At 35.4% G+C, this 23,238-nt stretch overlaps 3 protein-coding genes across 27 annotated transcripts; 2 read left to right on the top strand and 1 right to left on the bottom strand.

Annotated features, from left to right (window-relative positions):
- The first annotated feature begins 35 nt into the window (after positions 1-35).
- Positions 36-2,077, top strand: LOC114925018 (uncharacterized). The gene is made up of 8 exons (XM_072211206.1): positions 36-167; positions 252-735; positions 823-909; positions 1,024-1,152; positions 1,243-1,377; positions 1,514-1,626; positions 1,697-1,790; positions 1,876-2,077. The coding sequence occupies exons 2-8, from the start codon at positions 286-288 to the stop codon at positions 2,047-2,049; spliced, it is 1,182 nt and encodes a 393-aa protein (XP_072067307.1). The 5' UTR covers positions 36-167; positions 252-285; the 3' UTR covers positions 2,050-2,077.
- Positions 2,078-2,572: 495 nt separating this feature from the next.
- On the bottom strand, positions 2,573-4,106 carry LOC140177439 (protein FAR-RED IMPAIRED RESPONSE 1-like). Its single transcript, XM_072210543.1, has 3 exons — positions 3,686-4,106; positions 2,964-3,597; positions 2,573-2,576 (listed from the first exon to the last, which is right to left on the bottom strand). Exons 1-3 carry the CDS (start codon positions 4,104-4,106, stop codon positions 2,573-2,575), a joined length of 1,059 nt encoding a protein of 352 aa, XP_072066644.1.
- Positions 4,107-10,960: 6,854 nt separating this feature from the next.
- LOC112737182 (uncharacterized) lies at positions 10,961-16,031 on the top strand. Of its 25 annotated transcripts, none has more exons than XM_072211199.1 (12): positions 10,961-11,339; positions 11,616-11,677; positions 11,779-11,902; positions 12,020-12,585; positions 12,809-12,958; positions 13,240-13,400; positions 13,796-13,958; positions 14,042-14,071; positions 14,253-14,382; positions 14,547-14,776; positions 15,482-15,513; positions 15,685-16,031. In XM_072211199.1, exons 4-7 carry the CDS (start codon positions 12,406-12,408, stop codon positions 13,917-13,919), a joined length of 615 nt encoding a protein of 204 aa, XP_072067300.1. In that variant the 5' UTR covers positions 10,961-11,339; positions 11,616-11,677; positions 11,779-11,902; positions 12,020-12,405; the 3' UTR covers positions 13,920-13,958; positions 14,042-14,071; positions 14,253-14,382; positions 14,547-14,776; positions 15,482-15,513; positions 15,685-16,031. The 25 variants fall into 25 exon arrangements, with proteins under 25 accessions (XP_072067300.1, XP_072067301.1, XP_072067306.1 ...); XM_072211200.1 differs by having other exon boundaries at positions 15,482-15,560; XM_072211205.1 differs by lacking the exon at positions 14,253-14,382 and having other exon boundaries at positions 13,796-13,931; positions 15,482-15,560.
- The last annotated feature ends 7,207 nt before the right edge of the window (positions 16,032-23,238 follow it).

The following is a 23,238-nucleotide window of genomic DNA, read 5'->3' as shown; positions in this document are numbered from 1 at the left end:
TATTTGTTTGGAGTTTGGGTGTATATTAGCTAACAGTTTGGGTGTATATTGTTCCTGATTAGTTTCTTTTACGCCGTGATTAATTTTTTGTAACTGTGCAGCACTCCTGAAACCCCCAAACAACTTCAAGAGACCACACCCACGGTTCCCCCAGCTCCAACTAAAGTGTAAGTTCATCAGACTAAAATCAATCTTTCCTTATCATCTGTATATTCTTATTCTTATTCTTATTCTTATACATGATGACGCAGTCATCCAGACGCAGAAGACGCTGCTGCCCTGTTGATGATGGCACGGACAGCTTCCTATGTTCCGAAAACAGATCCAGGGGTGCCATCATTCAGCCTTGGATTGACTGATTCAAGCCAGGAGGGGGCGTCAACACAGGAGACAGAAAGGGAAAAATCTCCAGAAGCTGCGAATTTGATAGAACAATTGGACAGTTTGGTCCAAAGAATAGCAAGCAGCGCGACGAAGGGAAAAAACACAAGTCCACAAATTCAGACGGAGACTGGGGGAGAAAGTTCTGCAAAGTTTGAAACTCCTCGGGGATTATATCAGATTACGGATGATATGAAACAAAAGTGCTACATCTGGGGGACGAGACTGAAGGAAGATGCAGATGGAAATACTAACGAGTATGAGGAGATGTGCACTCTGATTGGCCAAGGAGAATACATTTTGATGAGAATGCACCTTGCTTCCCTCCAGGCAAAAAGTGATATAGAATCTCAGGTAATATTAGAATAAGATTACTGTTTTTACACCAAAGTCAATTACAATGCTTATCAATGTAAAATTGATTTCGGCATATATTTCTAGATTGTATCTGCCGTCTGCCTCATCCTCAACAACAAAAATGAAAAGAGATTTCAAGAACAAATATACTGTCTCCCCCCCGATATTGTGGTAAGTGTTACTTCTACGAACTTCGGGTGTATTTTCTGTATTGATTTGGGTGTATTTGTCACGTTCCATTGGGTGTAAGTTTAGTATTTCATTTCTCGTTTCCCATTCTTGCAGTGCATGGCGCTTTCGGATCACCCAAACGGGGAATTCGTATCACCAAAAACGAAAAAGGAATTCAGGGTGGAAGCCTACCCGAGTTTCATTCCCTTCATAGATAGAAAAAAATTGACTTCGCACCCATATGTAAGTTTTCGTTTGCTAAATTTGTTACTACGCTTATTTACTTATTTGCAAAATAAAATAACACACTGTTCATGTGTGGGAATCCTTCAGATTTTTGCCCCTGTCTGCTACGCTGGGCATTGGTGGTTATGGCTGATAAATACAAGAAAGCGTAAATGTCAAATACTTGACCCGCTACACAAAATAGCTCCCACTGATGAGAGAAAGACCATTAATAAATTCACTGTAAGTTGCCTCTGTCTTCTTTACTTTAATAGATAGGTCTATTTTCGTTACTTGTGATGGGTGTATATTGTCCATTCAGTTGGGTGTATCTTGTCCATTCATTCGGGTGTATTACTGATTTGTTTTCGTATTTAAGGGATACGTATTTTCAAGATTGATAGCATATGCCGGCGGGAAACCTCTTCAGAAAGGGGAGAGGGAGAAGGAAATTAAATCACCATATGTTAAAATATCAGGCCAAAAAACAAGGTATAAATTTGTGAGTCTGATCATTAAACTTTTGTAAATGAGATTTGTAATTTATTTTCTTTGTTTTCAGCTATGACTGCGCTGTGTACGTTATGAAGTGGATGGAGATAATTGAGCCGGAAAACATCAAAAAGGGGAAGTATCAATGGGATAATTGGCCACAGGTAACTGTCTTTAGAACCATATAACTCTGTATTACTTTACTGAATTAATATTGCTGTTTAAACAGAATATACTTTTTTATTGTAGGAGGAGGTGGACCACTATAGAGTGGAGTACGCATCCCGGATACTATTCAGTGAGATGAATACCCAGAGAGATCAGGCAATTAGAGAGAGTAGTGCTATAAGGCTGTCGAAGCCATCCTCTATATTATTAAGTCCGTTTTGTCAGATTAATTCTGCTGATATAAAAACTGGGTAGTTTGTAAATTGAACAAATGATGTAAATATTTGCCATTTATCTACAACTTCTATTCCATGTATATTTTTTCCCATAGTTAAACTATCTGTGCTGGTAAACTGTCTGTGATGTATTCAAAAGCTGTATTACAGGTGCTAAAATATGAAGGAAAAAACACAAATTATAAAATGCTACACCCAACGCAAGTCTAATAATACACCCAAGGTTGTATTAAATATACACCCAAACTGTCTGCGCTGTATTCAAAATGTATGAATTACATGTACTAAAATATGAAGAAAAACATCAAATCAAATATAAACCCATAACCTGAGAATTTTTACAGCTTTTGTTTTATATTTATATCTAAATTGTGAATTAACGAAAATACACCCGAAATAACAGTGCTTTTACACCCATATTCTGTAATACTATACACCCAACCAGTTATCCCCTGCTGCTGGTACCCTGAACTGATAACTCATAACGTGTCCTTGATATTGGCTGCAATTTGAATGCGCCGCTGATGCAGCATCAAACAGGTTTATCTGAAATATAACATACACACATTACCTAAACTATTAACGAGAAAAATAAACTCAATCGCCACAAATTTAAAGAACATTACTTTTACCTCGCTTAAAACTTTCGTCTTCTTCTTCTTTGTGGAATTTGCGATCTGTTTCTCCAGCTTTGAACCTAGCCTGTTTTTTGGACGTCCTCTTGTTCGAATCCTTGGCGGGCTTTGAAGCTCGTTAACGGATTCCAAGTTGGCGTCTTCGTGGGATAAAGAAGATGTCCCCTTCCTTTTGGCTTTTAATGCTTCCATCTCGGCCATGACGTTATCGTACGCGCGGTGCAGAATTGCAGTCAGCTCCTCTGATTCGGAGGCAAATTCGCATATATTTTGCGAACGAAAAACCAATTGGTCGAACCTCTTGCTTCTTGGCTCCATTAGTGGCTCGTCGTGGCTGCTCTTGATGTGTGTGTGTCGCCTCTTTACCTTCTTGCTCCATCGTTCCAGTATGTATCTCGGTGACACTTGGCTTACTTGTTCGAAGCTTAACACGCTTAGTGCGTGACGGCACAGTATCCCTCTCGACTCGAATAATAAGCAATGGCATTTTACCTCGGCTGCAACCGAGTCGTAAGTAACCACGAACTTGTTGAATATTGAGCTGGAAACTTGTTCTCCGACTTCGTATACTGAATAGCCTAGAGCGGAATTCTTTAGTCTGGTGATGCAATTCGCCTTTCCTCTGAATTGCGCTTGGACTTCCCTAAACTTTGCGTGAGTGTACGCATCTTGAAACTGAGCTTCAATGCAGGATTTGGTTGCACACGGTATGACCGTATGAAAATCTGCAGCATCTGATTCTCTCTCTGCTTGCTCCCTGCTTCCGAGGCAATTATCGTATTGTTTGACGAACTGAATAAGCGAGCTGTTCCGGGTGATATACTTGTTAAAAAATGAATGCATGCTCTCGCTCCTTTGTGTGCTTCTCATCCCTGCCCAGAAATGGTGATCCAGATAGATAGGAACCCATATGTGACGGTCTTCGTACAGATCTGCATAATACACCCAAAGACAGTCTATAAATACACCCAAAAAAACATGCAATTTACACCTCTGATGCAGATTTTAAAAAGACATTACCTGAAAGCCACTTGTTGTCCCCAAGACCAAAATTCAGCAGAAAATCGTTCCAATTCCTATCGAATGAGTCTTTGCTGTGAGAGTTCCAAACAACTTGGCTCATTTCTTGTTCGATATCGGCATGTCCCTTGTACCCGTTTAATTTGCTTGGAATCTTCTTCATGATGTGCCAAATGCACCAGCGGTGAACTGTTGTTGGCATACAGGCCTCTAAAGCCCTTTTCATGGATGCGCACTGATCGGTGAGAAACCCTTTCGGAGCGTTTCCTCCCATGCAACGAAGCCAGCTTTGAAATAACCATTTGAATGATTCAATTTCTTCGTTCTTCATCAAAGAGCATCCGAGAAGTGTTGATTGACCGTGGTGATTCACCCCGACAAAAGAACCACAGACCAAATTATATCTGAAACAAATTACCATGGTCCAGAATGCAAAATCATTAGCTACACCCTAACAAATGCTTCGCATACACCCAATCAAACAGCCAATATACACCTCTACTGCGGATTCGTAAAAATAAATTAATTTGGCATCATAAACAGGGACAGTTTGTTACCTGTTTGTATTGTAGGTGGTGTCGAATGAAATGACGTCTCCGAAATACTCAAAGGCGGCTCTGCTTCTTGCATCGGCCCAAAAAGCCAGCTTAATCGATTGATCCTCTTCGAGTTGGAGCTCAAAAAAGAAATTCGGATTCTTCTCTTTCATTCTTAAGAAATATTTCCCGAATCCCTTTGCATCTTCTTGTTCGGAAACATTCCGCACTTCCCTGGTAATGTAATTCCTCACGTCCTTTTCGATAAAATTTAACTCGCGGTGACCCCCGGCAGCAGCAACAAATGATTGGTAGGTTTTGCTTGGTCTGATACCGGCCTCCTCGTTATTCTCTATCGTACGACGAATGGACATGCTTAGTTCCCTGTGCTGTTTGAGCATCTCTGCTTTGCTTGGACAGCAGGGGTGTGAATGATCCAGCACAACCTTTGAAATGATCTAAGCACCGACATCCTTCAATGTGTGTATATAAATTCTTGCAGGACAGTTTAGACCGGCTGTCGGATTGGTCTTCTCGGTTGGAGATATTTTAGATTTCCATTTTCCCTCTCTGCTACATGTAATCAGTTGGTTCTTAATCTCGTTTCCCTTCCTATTTGTGCACCAAACTCTTGTAGAGAAACCTGCAGCCTTGGCGTAGTTCCTGTAAAATTTTCCAGCATCTTCAAGGGTAGTAAAGGTCATTCCAACCTTTGGAACAAGCTCGTCATCAACAACTGAGAGAGGCTGCAAAATACACCGTGTCAGAACTGTAAATACACCCATAGATATGATTCAAATACACCCAATCATGTCTAATACCATACACCCTAACCGCAACAACTCAACAACAGAATGACTTTTAAAGCCATAAACTGTAAATACACAGCATGCAGATATAATACAGTTCTAAAAACACACCTAATCATGTCTGTTATAATACAGCTGAACAACAACAAGTAAATTAAAATAACAAAAAACCAGTAAAGTGTAGATACACCCACACTTCTAGCTAAAGTACACCCAAACAAGAATTGATCTACACCCGAGCGTCTGCTACAAATTCCAGGTAATTAATCACAACTAATACATTGAATCGACAGATTCACGTAAACGTGTTACTTTCACAGTAATGTTCAGTAATTTTTCAACTACACAATGCTATACAAATTACTGAAAGAAATTTCATACTAATCCTATGTAAATCAAACCTCAGGGACTTCGTTAGTTTCTGACTCATAATCCACTTCGCCTGCATTCAGATGACAATCTGAGGTTGAATGATCCATTATCTTCAAAACGAGATCAAAATTTGATTTCGAAAAACAACAAATCAAAAATAGAAAACGAAGATGGAGTTGCAGAGAGAGACAAAGGTAACCTAAACGAAGAAGATGCTAGTGAGAAAAGGAGAAGAAAAGAACAATGGAGAAGAAGGAGGGTAAACGCGGGAGAAGAAGAAGAACGAAATCTCAAAATAACGAAAACGAAAAGGGAAAGAAATATTTTAAATCTGGTAGTTAGATATACGCGCGATGTTATATAGCGCGTGTAATCAACGTCCTGAAGCAGCGCGTATTTTGATCTTATTGTTTAATGAACTTGTATGGCATACAAGCCATTAGGGCTTGTATGCAGAGCTTTTCCGTATATCTAAAATCCATAAAGATAATTATCTAAGGAACAAAAGATAATATCCGGTTTTATTCTCATTTAATTCCAAATCAAAAGTAATAATGACTTATTCAATTTAACATTTATAACAATAAAAGAGATCATCATTATATAAGTCATTTAATTTGAAATAGCATAATTTGTGATTATAATTAATATATGTATTGCCCACAAATAAGTTAGGAAATCAAATAATTTCCTAACATTTAGAACAAAAAAACATCTAACTATTCAATACATTCAAACGTACTTCTCTTCTTTTTAACGCTAAATCAAACACATCCTTAATCTATATCTATTATTAAATTTTTTTATTTGAGTTTTTCACAATTGAGATAAAGCCTAGCAATTCATACATCTTAAGTGACTTTTAATACACTTGTATTCTTTACACCTCCCTCGAACTAAAGAGGAATTTTTGAAAACACCCTTAGTTTGTACATAAATTCATTGAATAAGGTAGTTGGTAGAATTTTTATAAAAATGTCAGCAATTTATGCATGAGAAAGAATATGAACAACATGAAAGTGGTCTTTAGAAACATGATCAGGAGAAAAGTGGAGGTCCACTTCAAAATGCTTACTCCTACCATGAAGGACAGGATTCTCGGCTAAAAGTACAGTTCCAAGATTATTGCAGAAGATGGTGGATGCAATGGGTGAGTGAACTCAAATTTCTTCCAGATCCACACAAGTTTCGTTGTCGTGTCAGCTAAACAGCGATATTTTGCTTCTGTTGAAGACCTGCTTATAGTTTGTTGCTTGAGGCTACTATGGAAAATTGAATTACTACCCAAGAAAATACAATAATCACTTGTAGATCGTCGATTATTAATATTTGTGGCCCATTCAACATCTGCAAAGGCCAAGAGCCAAAAATCAAAACACTTTGTGTATTCCATGATGTTTTATACCTGTTAGATATCGAAGGATTCTCTTGACAATTTTCTAGTGGTGTTCATGTGGTTGGTGCATGAATTGACTAACCGGATTCATTGAATATGAGATTTCAGGATGAGTGAGAGTAACATATTAAAGACCATCTACAATTAATTTGTACAATGTAGGATCTTCAAGCAGATCAATGGCTTGTAGAGTCAATTTTAAAGAAGGCATCATAGGAGTAGGCATAGTATTAGAATTAGACATAGTAGCTTTATTTAGCATGTAACACCCTAACTTGTATCACTTTATGATTGTACTAAAAGTTTGAGCGTTACTTACTTCTAAACTTTTTTATTATATACTATCTTTATTTAATATTGAGCCTTCGCGAATACGAACTGAAACTTTAATCAAGAAAAGGAAAGGTTTTTACTTTAAACCTCTTAATCACAGAATTATGCTAGATAACCAATAATTTTTTTGAACAAAATAAACAACCACCAATCAAATCAAAACACACTACACCTCTAGATTACCCACCTAAATATAAATATTAGAATAACCATTCGCACACCTAGTGAAATGAACATCCGATATATCCATTGTTCACATTGTTTAATATTTTCGTTGTCTACCTATACTTTTCCTAAAAATATATATATTCACATAGCATTAAATACATAGACTTATTCAGAAATTCTCAAATACAAATCCTACCCCTATAAAACCAAAATAATAAATGACGAGAGGAAAAATAAAATCTACCAACTCAACTTGTAAAAGTAATCTTCTATGCTCCTGTAGTTCCACACTAAACCTTCGCACCTGTAGCTAAAAGGGGGTGGAAATAGGGGGTAAGAACTGAAGAGTTCTTAGTAGGGTTGGGGTGTATAGTTATATATATATATATATATTCATTGCATATATACTTGGTCAGCAATAACAGTCAACAAAGTACAATTCAATTCAACATAGAATCCAATCACAAGCACACACAATCATAGAAAACACACTCAAAAATAAATATGCGCAAGTAAGTATGATGTATGTCTATTCCTCTCGCAGGCCATGAGCTCATGTGTTGATTGCCTACCCGCTTCCGACATTACCCGAGGACAAGTCCCAGATATGATTTTCCAGATACATACAGTGTGCATATAAGTCTTACGGCCAAGCCGCATACAGTATGACTTTTAAATGTATTTCAATATGCTTACATTTGGAAAACAGTTCTCAGTGTGTGGGAGTCCCCACTATACATTTGGCACTAAGGCCCAAACAAGGTCGCATCTGCTCTCCTATGGCAGACAGTCTTTTAAAACTTTTTCTTTATCTTTGTCCTGTTCTCTCCTGTGGCAGAGATCCTTTCAATTAATACATTCTTTTCTTTTTTGTGCTCTGCTCTCCTGTGACAGAGATTTATTGGATTCTTTTAATCTTTATTCTCTGCCCTCCTGTGGCAGAGATTCCTTTAGTTTCTTTTAATTTGTTCTTTTAATTCTTTTTATTCTCTGTTATTTATTAAATTATATTCCTACTTAACCCAGCAACCTTTGTCTGAGTTTGGCTTCCAGTGCCATAACCTCTATTAGCAACTTCTATCTTACAGGTGCGACTCTCTTGAGCCGATGTATGCAAACATAATCTCTGTAAGCAACCTCTGTCTTACAGGTGCGACCATCCCCTGGATTGACCGATGCATCTCTGGAAAGCAAATCTCGGTAGACTCACCACCATATCTCTACTTATCTCATTTTTTTCGTTCTTTCTTTCTTTCTTTTCTTTCTTATCATTCCATAATATAAATTATCTTCATATTATTCCCTCGCCTTTCTCTACGTGTCTTATGGAAAGAGAATCAAAGATTCTTAATTTAGATTTATCTTTCTAAAACTTTTAGCACAATTCTCTGCTTACCCTTTTTGTATATCATAAATAAAATAATATTTTTTAAATAAAATACTAATATATTATATTGATACAAGTAATACTAGTATTAATAGAGTAAAGTATCGTTTTTGTCCCCAACATTTGGGGTAAGTCCCAAAGTTGTCCCTAACGTTTCAATCGTCCTATTTAAGTCCCTAACGTTTCAAAATTGACTCAATATTGTCCTGCCGTTAGGGATCCGTTAATTAACAGAATTGACGGCGGGACAAAATTGAGACGATTTTGAAACGTTAGAGACTTAAATAGGACGAAAACATTAGGGACAAAAACGATACATAAAAATAAATTTTAATTTAATTTTATCTTTCAATAACATTAATTTTTTACTGTACATAGTACTCAATTATTTTTTAATTACATCTAAATAAATTACACTTAATCACATTACTTTCATTTTAAATAAATTTATTTTTTTATAATTTTAAAGAATTTTGATACATTAGAGACAAAAAGTATAATTTATATTTTATTATATATATATATATATATATATATATATATTTCTTTTCTGCAAGTTTATATACTAGTCATTCTATAAATATTTTATGATAACTAAAAATCTTTAAGAGTAAAATTATAAAAAAAATAACTTATTTAAAATGAAAGTAATATGATTAAGTGTAATTTACTTAGATGTGATGAAAAAAATTAAATACTATGTATAGTAAAAAAATTGATATTATTGAAGGATAAAATTAAAATTTATTTTTATGTATTATTTTTGTCCCCAACATTTTCATCCTATTTAAGTCCCTAACGTTTCAAAATCGTCTCAATTTTGTCCCGCCGTCAATTCTGTTAACAGATCCCTAACGGCAGGACAACATTGAGTCAGTTTTGAAACGTTAGGGACTTAAATAGGACGATTGAAACGTTAGGGACAACTTTGGAATTTACCCCAAACATTTGGGACAAAAACGATACTTTACTCAGTATTAATAATAAAGGAGTATTAACATTATTATTTTTATATCAAAACTTACTTATTAACGTTCTATTCTTTAAACTTTTAGGAATTATATTCCAACTTTAAGCTTTTAAATATTTTACTTTTTAACCCAACATTTTATAAAATTACTAATTTTAATTTCATATTTAGCAAAGTTACTAATTAGTTTCATATCTCTAAAAATAACCCTGAACTCTTACAAAATATGCGGTTTACTCCAAAACTTTTACTTTGTACTCAAAATACCCCCAAAGCCTATATAATTACTATCTTTTAACCCCGATCTTTTATCAAACTACATTTTCATATTCAAAAATAATATTTGTGCTAGTGAGAAATACTCTTTCAAAACTAAAATCTTTTCTTGTGATCTTTCAAAATATATACTTGATTTTAAATCCGTTTTTCGAGCTCTTCAGTTACCGATTTTTCACAACTTTTAATTTAATCTCTCGATCATCAAATCTCGTCAATTTCTTCAAAATAACACATCACAATAGTCTCAAAATTATTAAAACAACTACAGCTGAGCTGTTCCTCATAGCCAAACCAACAAATCACAAGCAACAACAATAATTCAACATAAACTCATTCAAACTCAAACAATAATCAACCAAATAAACATTCACATTTAATTATTATAAAATTACCAAAATCCTACTTCCGTACAAAAACAAAATCAATGAAAACTTTGAAAAATCTTTCTGACCGAACTGTCGAAGAGAAAAACGTCAGTAATTATTTGTATCTCCTAAAATTTCAATTAGGTGAACTCAAAAGGAAGAGGAGCTATATCACTATTAATTTTTATCGGACAAAAGCAATGTCAATATATAGAGAAGAAGGATACAAACACTTTTATCGAATTAAATTTTTTATTGGAATTACGAATTACAAGAAATCGAAGTCAAAAGCTCAGAGGTTTTTACGGTTTCTCTCTTCTTTCTCACTACTAGAAAAATAGTTATTACAGATGGATATTTCTGACGAATTTTATCCCACGGAAATACAGACGGAATTTCAGAGAGATTTTTTGTCGAAAAACAAAAAAAAATGAATTAGCATAAATTACAGACAGAAAAAAAAATCCGTCGATACTTCTGTCGAAAAAATTAATTTTTTCCCATAAGAAATGGTTACAGACGAAAAATCCGTCTGTAATTAAATAGGCAAAAACGCTGCGTTTTATTAAATTATTACAGACAGAAAAATCTGTCTGTAATTTAAAATTTTCCGTCAGAAAATTTTAATTTAAACCTAAATTCACCCCCTCTTTATCAAACCCCTTTCACACACACACACACACACAATCACAGAACAAACCAATTGTTCCTCTCTCCTTCAACGAGCTTCTCCGTCACACGAGCTGCTTCTTCTTCTTTCCTCACTCACAGCGCCACCGCCGCCACCCTAACCACCGCAGCTACCTTGTTCAGTAGAACACAGCCCCTGTCTCTCTCGTTCTTTCTCGTTCGCAGAACAAATCAAGCTCAAGCTCCTGTTCTCTTCGTCTCAGGTGAGCTCCAGCACGCCGGCGCCACCTGTAGCAGCGTCTGTCCCCACCACCGCCGCGCCTCTCTCTCTCCTTTTATCCCCACTCAATTCTGGCTCGCATATCTTCTCAGCGCCGCAGCCATCATCTCCTCCAGTCAATGCTTCCAGGTTTTAGTTTCAAAATTCTTTTAATTTCTGTTAAGTTCAATTAATTTTGTTTAGTTAGTTTGATTTTAGTAATTAATTTAGTTAGATTTGTTTTCTGATTAGTGGATTTTTAGGTTTTGATTAGATTAGGTTTAGTTAGATTTGTTTTTTTCTGATTTTAGTAATTATTTTTATTTAAAATTTGTTGTTGAAACTTTTTTCCTCATGGTTTTTCAATTTTTGGTGTTTCCTTTCACTGCATTATCTTTTTTCTTTTGCTGCTGCTTCTTGCTGTAGTGTGATAGTGATCCTTCTACTTGGAGCTACATCAATGATCATGTTCATTTTCATATAGGACAGTAAGTTTGACTTGCTTCAGTAATAGCATATTCTGGTTGTTTAATAATGTAGAACATATGCATCTAAATTCTTTAAACTTTCTTACTTTTCATTGTTATAGGTGGTATGCTTCACTTGGGATATATGATGTGGCTGTCAAGCATATGATGGAAATCTTGGCCTGCAGTCACCAGTCCAAGGCAACACAGGAATTATTCCTTAGTGACTTTCTTCAAACTGTGAAGGTGATAGTGACTTTATTTTCTTTTCAGATCTCATGCTTAGAACCTGATTGTTAAAATAATGAACTGCCAATAGTTTGATTTAATGTAATTCCTGAAGTAGTGTGCTTTGTAGAACAGGTTGGGGATGTAGGACACATTCTTGATTTGATGGCTGTGGTTTTAGAGAATATTTCTATTTCTACCCTCCTAGCCAGAACAACAATTTCTGCTGTCTATCAAACCGCAAAATTAATCAGTTATGTCCCTAATGTGTCATATCAGAAGAAGGCAAGCATTCCTACATAGACTGGAAATAACATTTCTACCTATTCAGCTTTATTCATTTATCTAAAGACATAGGGTGTTTTTCTGGACTTATTCCAAGCTTTCCCTGATGCCTTGTTCTATCAATTGCTTGTGGCCATGGCTCATCCGGATGTGAAACTCAAATTGGAGCACATAATGTCTTCTCTATGGTGCTTATGCCTTCAATGGTTTCTCCTTAGTTGGACCAGAAAACAAAGATGGCTATGAAGGTACAGAGTAATAGCTTCCACATTCAGCATGATAGTTTCTCTGAAGTAGAACACTTAAATGGAAAACTGCTAGAAGGAAACACGGTTGCAAGAGTTACTGGGGATAAAAATGATGTTCATCCATATCGTGGTTATAGCTTTACTCGTGCACTAACTGATGGAAAAGAGGTATGACATTTTCTACTTATCGGTATTAATTGTATTATCTTAATAGTGCCATAGTGGGAGCATATGATATGATGGAGTTCGTGTCGATCATATTTAAATTTTATTGATTCCTCTTGGATTCAATTTTATAACATACATCTATCAGTTGGTTTGGTCATTTATTTTTTATTGTCCAACAATGGAGACCCTTGGTTGTTCCTAACCATGGGGTTATTCTTTTCAGGATTTAGGTTCTCTTAGATTGAGCAGTCACCAAGTGAGTCTGTTGCTTTCTTCCATCTGGGTTCAAGCAACCTCTGTAGAAAATAGCCCTGCAAATTTTGAGGCAATGGCACACACTTTTAGCATCTCTTTATTGTTTACTCGTTCTAAGGTGAGATTGATGTATATCAAGTGTCATGATTGGTTTTAAATATCTGTGATCTGTGAAAACAATAAAACAATGACTTTGCCATTTTGTTCATCATTCATATATTGTCTAAATTTTGAATTATATGTTTTCTAGTAGCTGGGTTGCTTTTTTTTTTTAATTTATTTTGCAGATATATTGGTTACCATAAAGCCTCCAAGTTCCAATTTATTATGGACTTGATGGACTTGATGGAACTGGATTTTTTAATCATTTCTGCCATGCTCTGCTTTTGATCAAGATAGGTTCTGATTTTGAGTGAAAATTTTTGGATTTTGAGCTCGGCAGTGGCACATGGTTGGGCTCCACCAGAGATGGAAGGGTGGCTTTCCTCACCAATTTCAGGGAACTTGAAAACCTTTCGGAACCCAAGACCAGGGGAGACTTTCCCCTCCGATTCCTTCAGGTCACACACTCCATCTATTTGTTACTTTGTTTCTTAAGATCTTGTTACTTTGCAAATTCATGTGACTATTTTCAAAAATTGATATATATACAAAAATTGATACTAACTCTTTATACAATAAATTTAAGTCACATTATTTTCTCTAATGATGTCATGTCACAATTCTAAATCACATATAATTCAATCACATATCTTTTGTTATTTTAGTTAAGGAGGAGGAATTGCAGCTTCTATGAAACAATTCCCTGTTGTGAGGGATCATTGTGTAATCAGTTAAAGCTATAGCTTAGAGCATGATATGTTTCATTCACAAAAGAAATTGTTGATAACAATTAAAACCTCCTTGTCTTTTTATTGTTCCTTTGCTGCTTTTTATAACTCGAGTTTTTGTGCAGGGATGTGAGAGGGAGGTTGCTGAGGCTGGGAAGCAATCCGATGAGTTCTTGCAGGAGTGTCTCCTGTAATTATCGTGGGCTCTTGTTCACTCAAAATGATCGCAAGATGTACAACGTGGGATAGCAATGCTTGAAGGTGGCTCCAAATTTTCCTACCTTTTGAGTTAAGTTTTCTTCTCTCTAACATTCTTCTCTCCAAATTTTGTTGCTTTATTCTAATTATTTGAATGTGTTCTTGTTTGACAGTTGACTGAACAAAAATTGATGAGAAGGAAGGTACAAGCTTTTCTTGTTTGAGGTTACTTGCTTGTTAGAGTTACTTGCTTGTTTGAGGTTACTTGCTAAGATTAAAACCTCACTATCTTTCACTTAAAATTTCTGAAGGTTTTGATAAATTTTACCACCAATAGAAGCAATTTCAATTTCCCTGTTAATTGTGTTGTTATTGTTGTTGGAGGAACATGCTTGAGAGATTGTCTCGCTTCAGTATTGTTATGCTTGCCATGTGTTTGATGAATTTTCTGAGAGAGATGGAAAAGAGCGGAACTTGTTTTCTGTGCTTCCTTTTCCCAATTCACAAGATTTAGGTACTTTTCCTCTTGGATTGCTTATGAAATTGGGTGTAAGTTTTCTCATGTTTTGCATTTGTGATTGGTAGAATTTTTCCTAGCTTGAAGTTGTTAGTTATTATTAAACCATGTAAAACCATCAAAGGTTGGATCATACCATGCCTCTTCTTTAAACTTTGTAGGTTGGATCATACCATGCCTCTTCTTTACTGGTGGCATCCAGACCTCCAACTCCTGGAGTTCTGAGGAATTGGTTTGGAAGGTCTTACAAGTGTCTTGGCTGGTCTCTGGGGAACTGGAACTGGGTCGACAACTATAACTGAAAATGTCCACACAATTGCTGTGACTAAAATGGGAAGCCGCAGGGCAGTTCAACTGGGAGCTTGCTTTTTAATAGTGTTGTCTCTTGTGGGTAAGTCTTTTATCATTTTGTTCTTGGATCTAACCTTCACGAAATGTACATTAAGCCATCTTAGAGGCTATTGGTTCTGCATATAAATAGCCTTTTCAGAATAATGTTCTTTGAGAAGCTAATCTTCGAGACTGTAACTATATATATTTTACTCAGGAAAGCAGTTTGTTTTAGTTTGAAATATTCAATGTATCATGTTTGAAATGATGTGCATATAAATATATAATAGTTTTTTTTTTGTTCTGTCACTTGTAGAACTTCTTTTCATGCAATCTGTGTTTACCTATGCTTATGCTATACAACAGGTAAGGTTGGAGGTTTCATTGCTTCACACTCTAAATTATAGTAACTAGATCTCTTTCTCTGTATGTTTCCTTCACTTTTCCAGTTTAGGAAAGACCCATCCTTACAGTTGCATCATTACAACTAGTTCTCCTGGAATTTGGTGAATCTCGTGAAACGTTGACAAAATGTTATGCCACTAAATGAATGCTACATTTATTTGGTTTTGTTCATATGCATGGTTGTTCTGTTAGCATGGTTTTGATGATAAGCTTGATAGAGATTGTATTTTAGTATTTTACTCTCTCTGTGATCTTTTGGTTTATTTGCTCTCATTCCCTAAGAATTGGATCTCACTCAATCTGACAAATAACTTGTATGCATGTTTGTTTTTATGCATTATGTGCATGACCATGATTGAAGAGCATGCAAGCATGCAAGCATCTCTCTTAAATGTGAGTGTTCCTGTAGAACAAATTAAATGTGCTTCAAGAGCATGCAAGTAACTCTCTCTCTTGCAGTTCTGTTTTAAAGTTGTGTTTTTGTTATCCTCCTTCACTTTTTTTAATCCTATAAAACATTGCTAGGCTTCTGAAATCTGTCCACGTCCTATTTTTTGACACCAGGGAACTGCATATGCTCAGTCCAATGCAAACAAATCAAAGAAGAAGAACTAGATGAACAAATACTTTCAAGTTTCAGCCACATAAGAGTCTACCATGGAGTGAAGAATCATGTAACTCAGATTAGATTGGAGAGTTTAAACTTTAAAGAGAGCATGAGGAAATAGTTTTATAATTTAGGCTGAAAGTCCTGCCCTTCTCTGTTGTAGTTTAAAAGAAATTTTGGGGTATTTTTTTATCGAGATAGTGAGATATTGAATAATGGTGTTGAAAAATAACATCCAATTTTATAGGTATCATGTAATGAATATTATGTTTATCTATGTGATTTTTGGCTTTCTTTTTTTCAATTTACAGTGTGTTTGATGGAGTAAATTTAAAAAACAAATCTAAAGTATTTATTTTGCAATAGAAAAATTTTAAAAAAAATTCTATTTTACCTTACCGACGGATTTACAGACGGATTTTCTGTCTGTAATCAAAATGTGAGATGATTTTCCAAAGTTCAAATTACAGACGGAAAATTCGTCTGAAAATCCGTCTATAATTACAGACGGAAAATCCGTCTATAATTATAGACGAAAAATCCTCTGTAATTACAGACGAAAAATCCGTCGGATAGTTCGTCGCCTTTGGGAAATGGATGGAGAATTTACAGAGAAAAAATCCGTCGGTAATTTTCCGATGGAAAAAAATCCGTCGGTAAATAATTTTCGACGGAGCTTTTACAGAGGGACAAAATCTATCGATAATTTTGTCTGTAACCAAAAATCCGTCTGTAATAAAGACTAAATCTATCTGTAAATCTGTCTGTATTAATCTATTTTCTAGTTGTGTCTCTGGTTCTTTCTTTCTTGCCTTAGCCAAAATGAAGCATGCAAGGCTGAGGTACTAATCATCATGATTTAGGGAAAAAAGTTACACTTACGAGGTTTTAGATGTCTTTGGTTTGTTTATGGCCTTCGCCAAATACGGATTAAACTAAGATAATAATAATAATAATAATAATAATAATAATAATAATAATAATAATAATAATAATAATCAATTTAAAATTTGTCTATCAAACTAGTTTTTAATAAGTAATTTAAACTAATAAAATAAGTTATAATTAAATTATATTTCAAAAATTTTAAAATTTTATTTAATTATTTTTGTTAAAAATAATTTTTTAAAAAATAAAATCTTAATATAATATAATAATTATTCATAAATAATTAACAATTTAATTTTTAAAAATTCAGAGTGTTAGATAACAAATCATTAATGTACTTAGCTTGTGAGATATGAAGATCACCCTCCATTAGATAGAAAATTAAATTCTAATCTCAGAAAATGATGTAAAGTTCCCAAATCCTCTAAACAGAATAAGAAATTCAATTGATGGATAAAAGTTTGTATTTCATCATTATTGTCTCCTGTAATTACTATATCATCTACATAAGCTAATAAAGATATAGCAGAATGAGCAGTAAATCTAACAAATATAATAAGGATGAATCTGATTTAGTGTTATGAAAATTAAAATTGTGGAGTAGTGTGTAATTTATTAAATCAAGCACGAGGTGTTTATTTTAAGTCATAGATGGCCTTGTCTAATTTACATACAAGAGAAGAATCTGAAAAAATAAAACCTGTGGTTATGACATATAAACATTTTCAAGCAAGTTTTCATTAAAAAATGCATTATTGAAATCAAACTGACGCAAAATCTATCCTTTAAAAATTGCAATAGAAAATATAACTCAAATAGTAGTAGGGTGAATGATTCACTCCCTCAATTTGGTGGTATCCCTTTGCTACCAAACGACCTTTATACTTTTTGAAAGGGGTTGTTGAGTTAAGAAATTAACTAAATTAATTAGTGATGACAAACATTATTTTTGAGCAAAATAAATAATTAGTGTTGATTAATTATATTTACTTATTAACTAATTGTTTATTGTTGCAGGCCAAATGTTAATAGCCCAAATGGAATAAAAAGCAATCAGCAAAGAGTATTTGGCTGAAAGCAAAATAAAGAGCTCAAGCAAAAAGCAAAGAAAGAAGCCAAAGAAATTAAATCGGGCCAAGCATACCAATACCTGATCTAAGCCCGAATTGATTTCAATTCCCTCCATCTTGCTCCAACCAAAGCAACGTTCCTCTCCTCTCTAATCAAGTCACATCAAGACTTCAGAAAAGTAAGAAAGAGAAAGAGAAAAAGCTTCCTCCATAAGCTAGTAACCAAAGAAGCAAGAAAGAGAAAATCTAAGCTTGAAGCACAGAAGCTAAAGCAGAAAATCTAATCCAAATCAAGCTTAGGTTAAAGGTAATCCATCTCATCTTGCATGCATCAGATCTTCATCCCTTCTTCCCAACTCTCTGCTCTATTCGAAAATAGCATTCAAGGGAAAGTTGATCTCTGTTCTTCACTGCTACAAATTCACTGTCACAAGAGATTATTGGGGACCAAGTTGCATCTCTATGGTTCAGATTTGGTTGACCATTGGAAGAAAATTTCGGTTACTCTTATATGGCTTTCGGTCAAGTTGAAGAAGTCAGAAGCAAAGTTTCCATTGTGAGGTTTAATGGGAAAAAGTGAGACAGTGGGTTGGTGAAGCTCAAGGCTAAAGGTGTTGACCTTGGAAGAAGAACCAAGCAACATGCAAGGAGATAAAAGAAGCTAGCTGTTCATTCAGAAAGCAAGGAGAGAAAACCAGTGAGTAGAGGTTTTGTTCTGAGAGATAGCACTTTGAAGAAGTTCATCTAACTGGACAGTGCTTCCTAATCAAAGGTGCATTCCGCCAGTATGAAGAACTAAATCAGAGGCTTGCTAATCTGGTTTTTCGCATAGCACAAAGGCTGTTGATGAAGTCAATCTCCTTCATGTTTTACAGATTGTAATTTACTTTTCAATGTTTATCTTTCTATAATTTCTTGAGTGAAAAGGCATTGTGAGAAAACTCAAGTAAAAGCCATGAGTGGAAAAAGGCTGAGTGAAACACTTGAGAAAAAAGCCTAGAGTTATTTTCTGATTTCTTTAGGTGTGTTTATGTCTTGCATCTTGTACCTGGGAGGTATCCCTTTCTTAGTTGGGTTAGTACTAAGAGTGAATAGTTAGGTATTAGCATAGCCAATGTCAAGTTAGGTTAGAACTTGAGTGTGAAAGAATTGGGTCAATCCTGTGTTATTGGTGTATGTAATATTGTTAACTATAGTGAAATTCTTCCATAGTTGTGGAGGAGACTGGATGTAGGTTGCATAGCACAAGGCAACCGAACCAGGATACATGCTGGTGTTAGCTTTTCTTTCTCTGCTGTGTTCTGTTTTCTGATATTCATGAGACAAAAATAAATTGTCTCATAAATTTCCGCTGCTGAGTTCAAACAGAATCAAAATTGCAAATTTGTTTTAAAAGGGTAATAACAGCAACGAAAAGGAAGGCATAGATTCAACCCCCCTTCTCTAAGCCTACCACAACCTTCAATTGGTATCAGGAGCTAAGGTCTCAAGAATCAAGCTTAACCGCTTGGAGCAAAGATCCAATGGCGAACAATCTGGGCACAACCACAGTTGCCTACACCCTCACTGAAGGCCAGTCAAACAACCGGCCACCTTTCTTTAACGGAAAGAACTATTCCTACTGGAAAGAAAGGATAAGGATCTTCATCCAATCCATTGACTACAACTTATGGAAGATCGTTGTGAGTGGTCCCAAGATCCCAACAAAAACAAGTGCTGATGGAGTGGTGACTCCGAAAGAAGAAGCTGAATGGAATGAAGATGACAAGAAGAAGATAGAGCTGAACGCTAAAGCAATCAACCTTCTTCACTGTGCTATCAGCTTTGAAGAGTATCGGAAGGTGTCTAGATGCAAGACAGCCAAAGAAATCTGGGAAAAACTCCAGGTTACACATGAAGGCACTAAACAAGTCAAAGAAACGAGGATTGATATGCTGCGAAAAGAGTATGAGATGTTTAGCATGAAGGATGGAGAAAGCATTGATGAAGCATTTGAGAGATTCTCAATCATAATCAATAACCTTGATGCTATGGGTACAAACTATGCAGAACAAATCTTGGTGAAAAAACTCCTCAGAAGCCTCACAAAAGAGTGGAAAAACACTGCCACTGTCCTAACCGAGAGTAACAACATAAGTCCCATAACCTATGATGAGCTGAGAGGAAAACTCCTTGCCTATGAAGCCACACACACAAACACAGACTCAAAGAAAAAGGGAATAGCCCTCAAGTCACAAATAGAACCAAAAGAGAGTGAGTCTAGTGATGGTATTTCAGATGACGAGCTTTTGTTTTTTGCTAGGAGATTTAGAAGGATGATGAAAAGCAAGGGCAAATACAAGGGTTCAAGTTCAAAGGAGCAAAAGATGGACTTGAGCAAGGTGACATGCCATCATTGCAAGGAGGCTGGACACTTCAAGTCAAACTGTCCAAAGCTCAAAAAGGAGGACAAAGGCAAGAGGGAAAGGAAGAGAGTACTCATGGCAGCTTGGGAGGATATTGAGAATGACTCAAATGAAGAAGAAGAATCAGAAGGAGATGACAAAGACTGCTTCATAGCTGGAAACAATAATCTTGATGAGGTAAACTATTATGATTTGACCATTGAGGATTTGCATGTTATTATTGATGATCTCACTTTAAACACATCAAAACTGCTTGATAAATACAATAAATGTAGATCTGAAAGAGATATATTAAGAGCTGAAAATGAATTTTTAAAAGAAAAAGTGAAGGAAACTGAATGTGCTTTGGACATCATTGAAGAAAACAGATTTCTAAAATCTGAACTTGAAAAATTAAAAGGAAAGCACATTGTGGATCCTTCACATGAGTTAATTGCTGAAAATAAAAAATTAAATGATATGATTAAAAGGCTGAATGGTGACTTAGCAAAATTTGCTCAAGGTTCTAGTAACTTGGACAAATTACTTGCAAGTCAAAGACCATTGTTTAAAAAATCTGGTTTAGGCTACATAGTCAAGGAAGATGCATTTTCTAATATTTCCTCTATAAAGTTTGTGGCTTCTTCATCAAATACCAAAACCATACCAAACAAATCTGGTATTGAAAATGCTCCAACACTTGAAGAAAAATTTGATGAAGTATACACAAGTGAAACTGGCCCTTCACCAAAAACTGAACCGAGTTCAAACCGGCCAGGTTTGGGTTATGTTTCGAAAAATGAGGCTGTTTTCAAGAAACCACCATTTTACAACAAAATCTCATATTCGAAAGGTAAAAATGTTAAAAAAAATTCTGGTGAAAATGCTTTTGCAAAGAGGAATAACTTTAATAAAAATCAGTTTGTTAAGAGAAATGCATCTCCTCCAAAAACCAGAAAATTTCAAAACTTTAATCATTTCAAGCAATATAACTCACATCAGTTTCAGCAACACGCACGAGAAAATCATTGTGTTAATTGTAAGAAATTTGGTCACTCATATGCACAATGCTTCATTGAAAAGAGAGTTGTAGGAAACAAAGTCTACAATGTTGTTTGCGATTTCAATGCACTTGGGCAACCAAGATGGATTAACTTCAAAGGATCCAAATTAATTTGGATACCTAAGGCTACTTGAAACTCATCATGCAGATTTGCTTAGCATCCAAGAGCAAAAAGGACATGTGGTACATGGATAGTGGATGTTCAAGGCACATGACTGGAAGGTCAACCTACTTCATCAAACTAAATAAGTATGATGGAGGTTTTGTGACCTTTGGAGATGATGGTAAAGGTAAAATCATTGCTGTTGGAAAAGTAGGTAATGAGCAATCTACTTTCATTGATGATGTACTTTTGGTATGTGATTTAAAGCACAATCTTTTGAGCATAAGTCAGCTGTGTGATTTAGGATATTTAGTTGTTTTCAAAAAGCTTGAATGATGTGTTGTTAATGAAAAGACAAATGAAGTGATGTTTGTTGCCAAGCGCTTCAATAATATGTATTGACTTACTCTTGATGAACTAAAAGATCAAAATGTAGCTTGTCTTCACTCTAAAGAATCTGAAAAGTGGTTATGGCACAAGAGATTGGGCCATGCAAGTATGTTTCAAATAAACAAACTTGTAAAGAAAGAATTAGTAAGAGGTCTTCCTTTGATAAAGTTTGACAAAGACATCACTTGTGATGCTTGCCAAATGGGAAAACAAACAAAAAGTTCTTTTAAACCAAAGGAAGACATCTCTACTAAAAGACCACTTGAGTTGCTACACATTGATTTATTTGGTCCAACAAGAACTCAAAGCCTAGGTGGTAAACATTATAGTTTAGTAATTGTGGATGACTACACTAGGTTTGGTTGGGTTTTATTTCTTGCACACAAAAACGAAGCCTTTTCGGCCTTTGAACCTTTTTGCAAGAAAATTCAAAATGAAAAGGATTTGAAAATCTCTTTTATACGAAGCTATCATGGAACTGAATTTGAAAATAATTTGTTTGAATCCTTTTGTGAGGAATTTGGAATATCTCACAACTTCTCTTGTCCAAGAACACCACAACAAAATGGTGTTGTGGAAAGAAGAAATAGAAGCATACAAGAGATGACAAGAGCTATGCTTTGTGAGAGTAATGTTCCAAAATTCCTTTGGGCTGAAGCAGTTAACACAGCTTGCCACATTTTAAATAGAACAATCATAAGGAAATTTTTGAAGAAAACCCCTTATGAACTTTGGAAAGGCTACCCACCAAACTTAGATTACTTGCACATCTTTGGATGCAAATGTTTTGTTTTAAATAACAAAGAAAATTTGGAAAAATTTGATCCAAAGGCTTATGAGTGTTTGTTTGTAGGATATTCCACAACTAGTAAAGCATATAGGGTTTATCATCAAGATGCTAGAATTATTGAAGAGTCTATACATGTTACATTCTGTGATACTAACTTGGTACAAAGCATTTTGGAAGATTGTGATGCAGGAAATCAAGCTCAAAAGGAAGATGAAACCACTCAAAATAATGAAAAAGGAAATTCTGGTCAAACTGAACCAGAAACTGCAACTGCTGAAAATTCGAGAGACAATTCCATTTTGTCTTATGAATCTGAAGGAAATCCTGAAGGATGTGGCGTATCTGCTAGGGTTGCCCGTGAATGGGAAGGTCATTAATGGGTGCTTCATTGATTTCGAGTACTTTATGGAGGATGGCAGACCAGCTTGGGAGTGGTTTTAGGAGTTATTCAGTGAGTTGCCACCGCCGACTAAAGTCAAGCCAATGACAGTCCATTTCACATGGTTCCATGAAAAGTTTCGGGTTCTACCAGCCGATGCAAGTGATGATACTGTTCGCATATACACACGTGCGTACATCACGATGCTGCTATTCACCCACCTGTTTGGTGACAAGAGTGCGAATCGGATTTACATTCGGTGGTTGCCATTTGTCGCAAAGCTTGATAAGATGGACAGTTATAGCTAGAGTTCAGCTGCATTGGCATGGTTGTATAAATGCATGTGTCGAGTAGCCAACAGAAATGTCACCAATTTGGCTGGTCTTCTTCAACTGAGGCCGCATAGGTTTGACAATTTTACTTTTTCATTAGCATCCAGGTATC

The sequence above is a fragment of the Arachis hypogaea genome, chromosome 13, assembly GCF_003086295.3.
Source record: "Arachis hypogaea cultivar Tifrunner chromosome 13, arahy.Tifrunner.gnm2.J5K5, whole genome shotgun sequence".
In the NCBI taxonomy this organism is placed as follows: Eukaryota; Viridiplantae; Streptophyta; class Magnoliopsida; order Fabales; family Fabaceae; genus Arachis; species Arachis hypogaea.
Note: the sequence above shows the minus strand (reverse complement) of the source record. Positions and strands in the feature narration are given on the sequence as shown.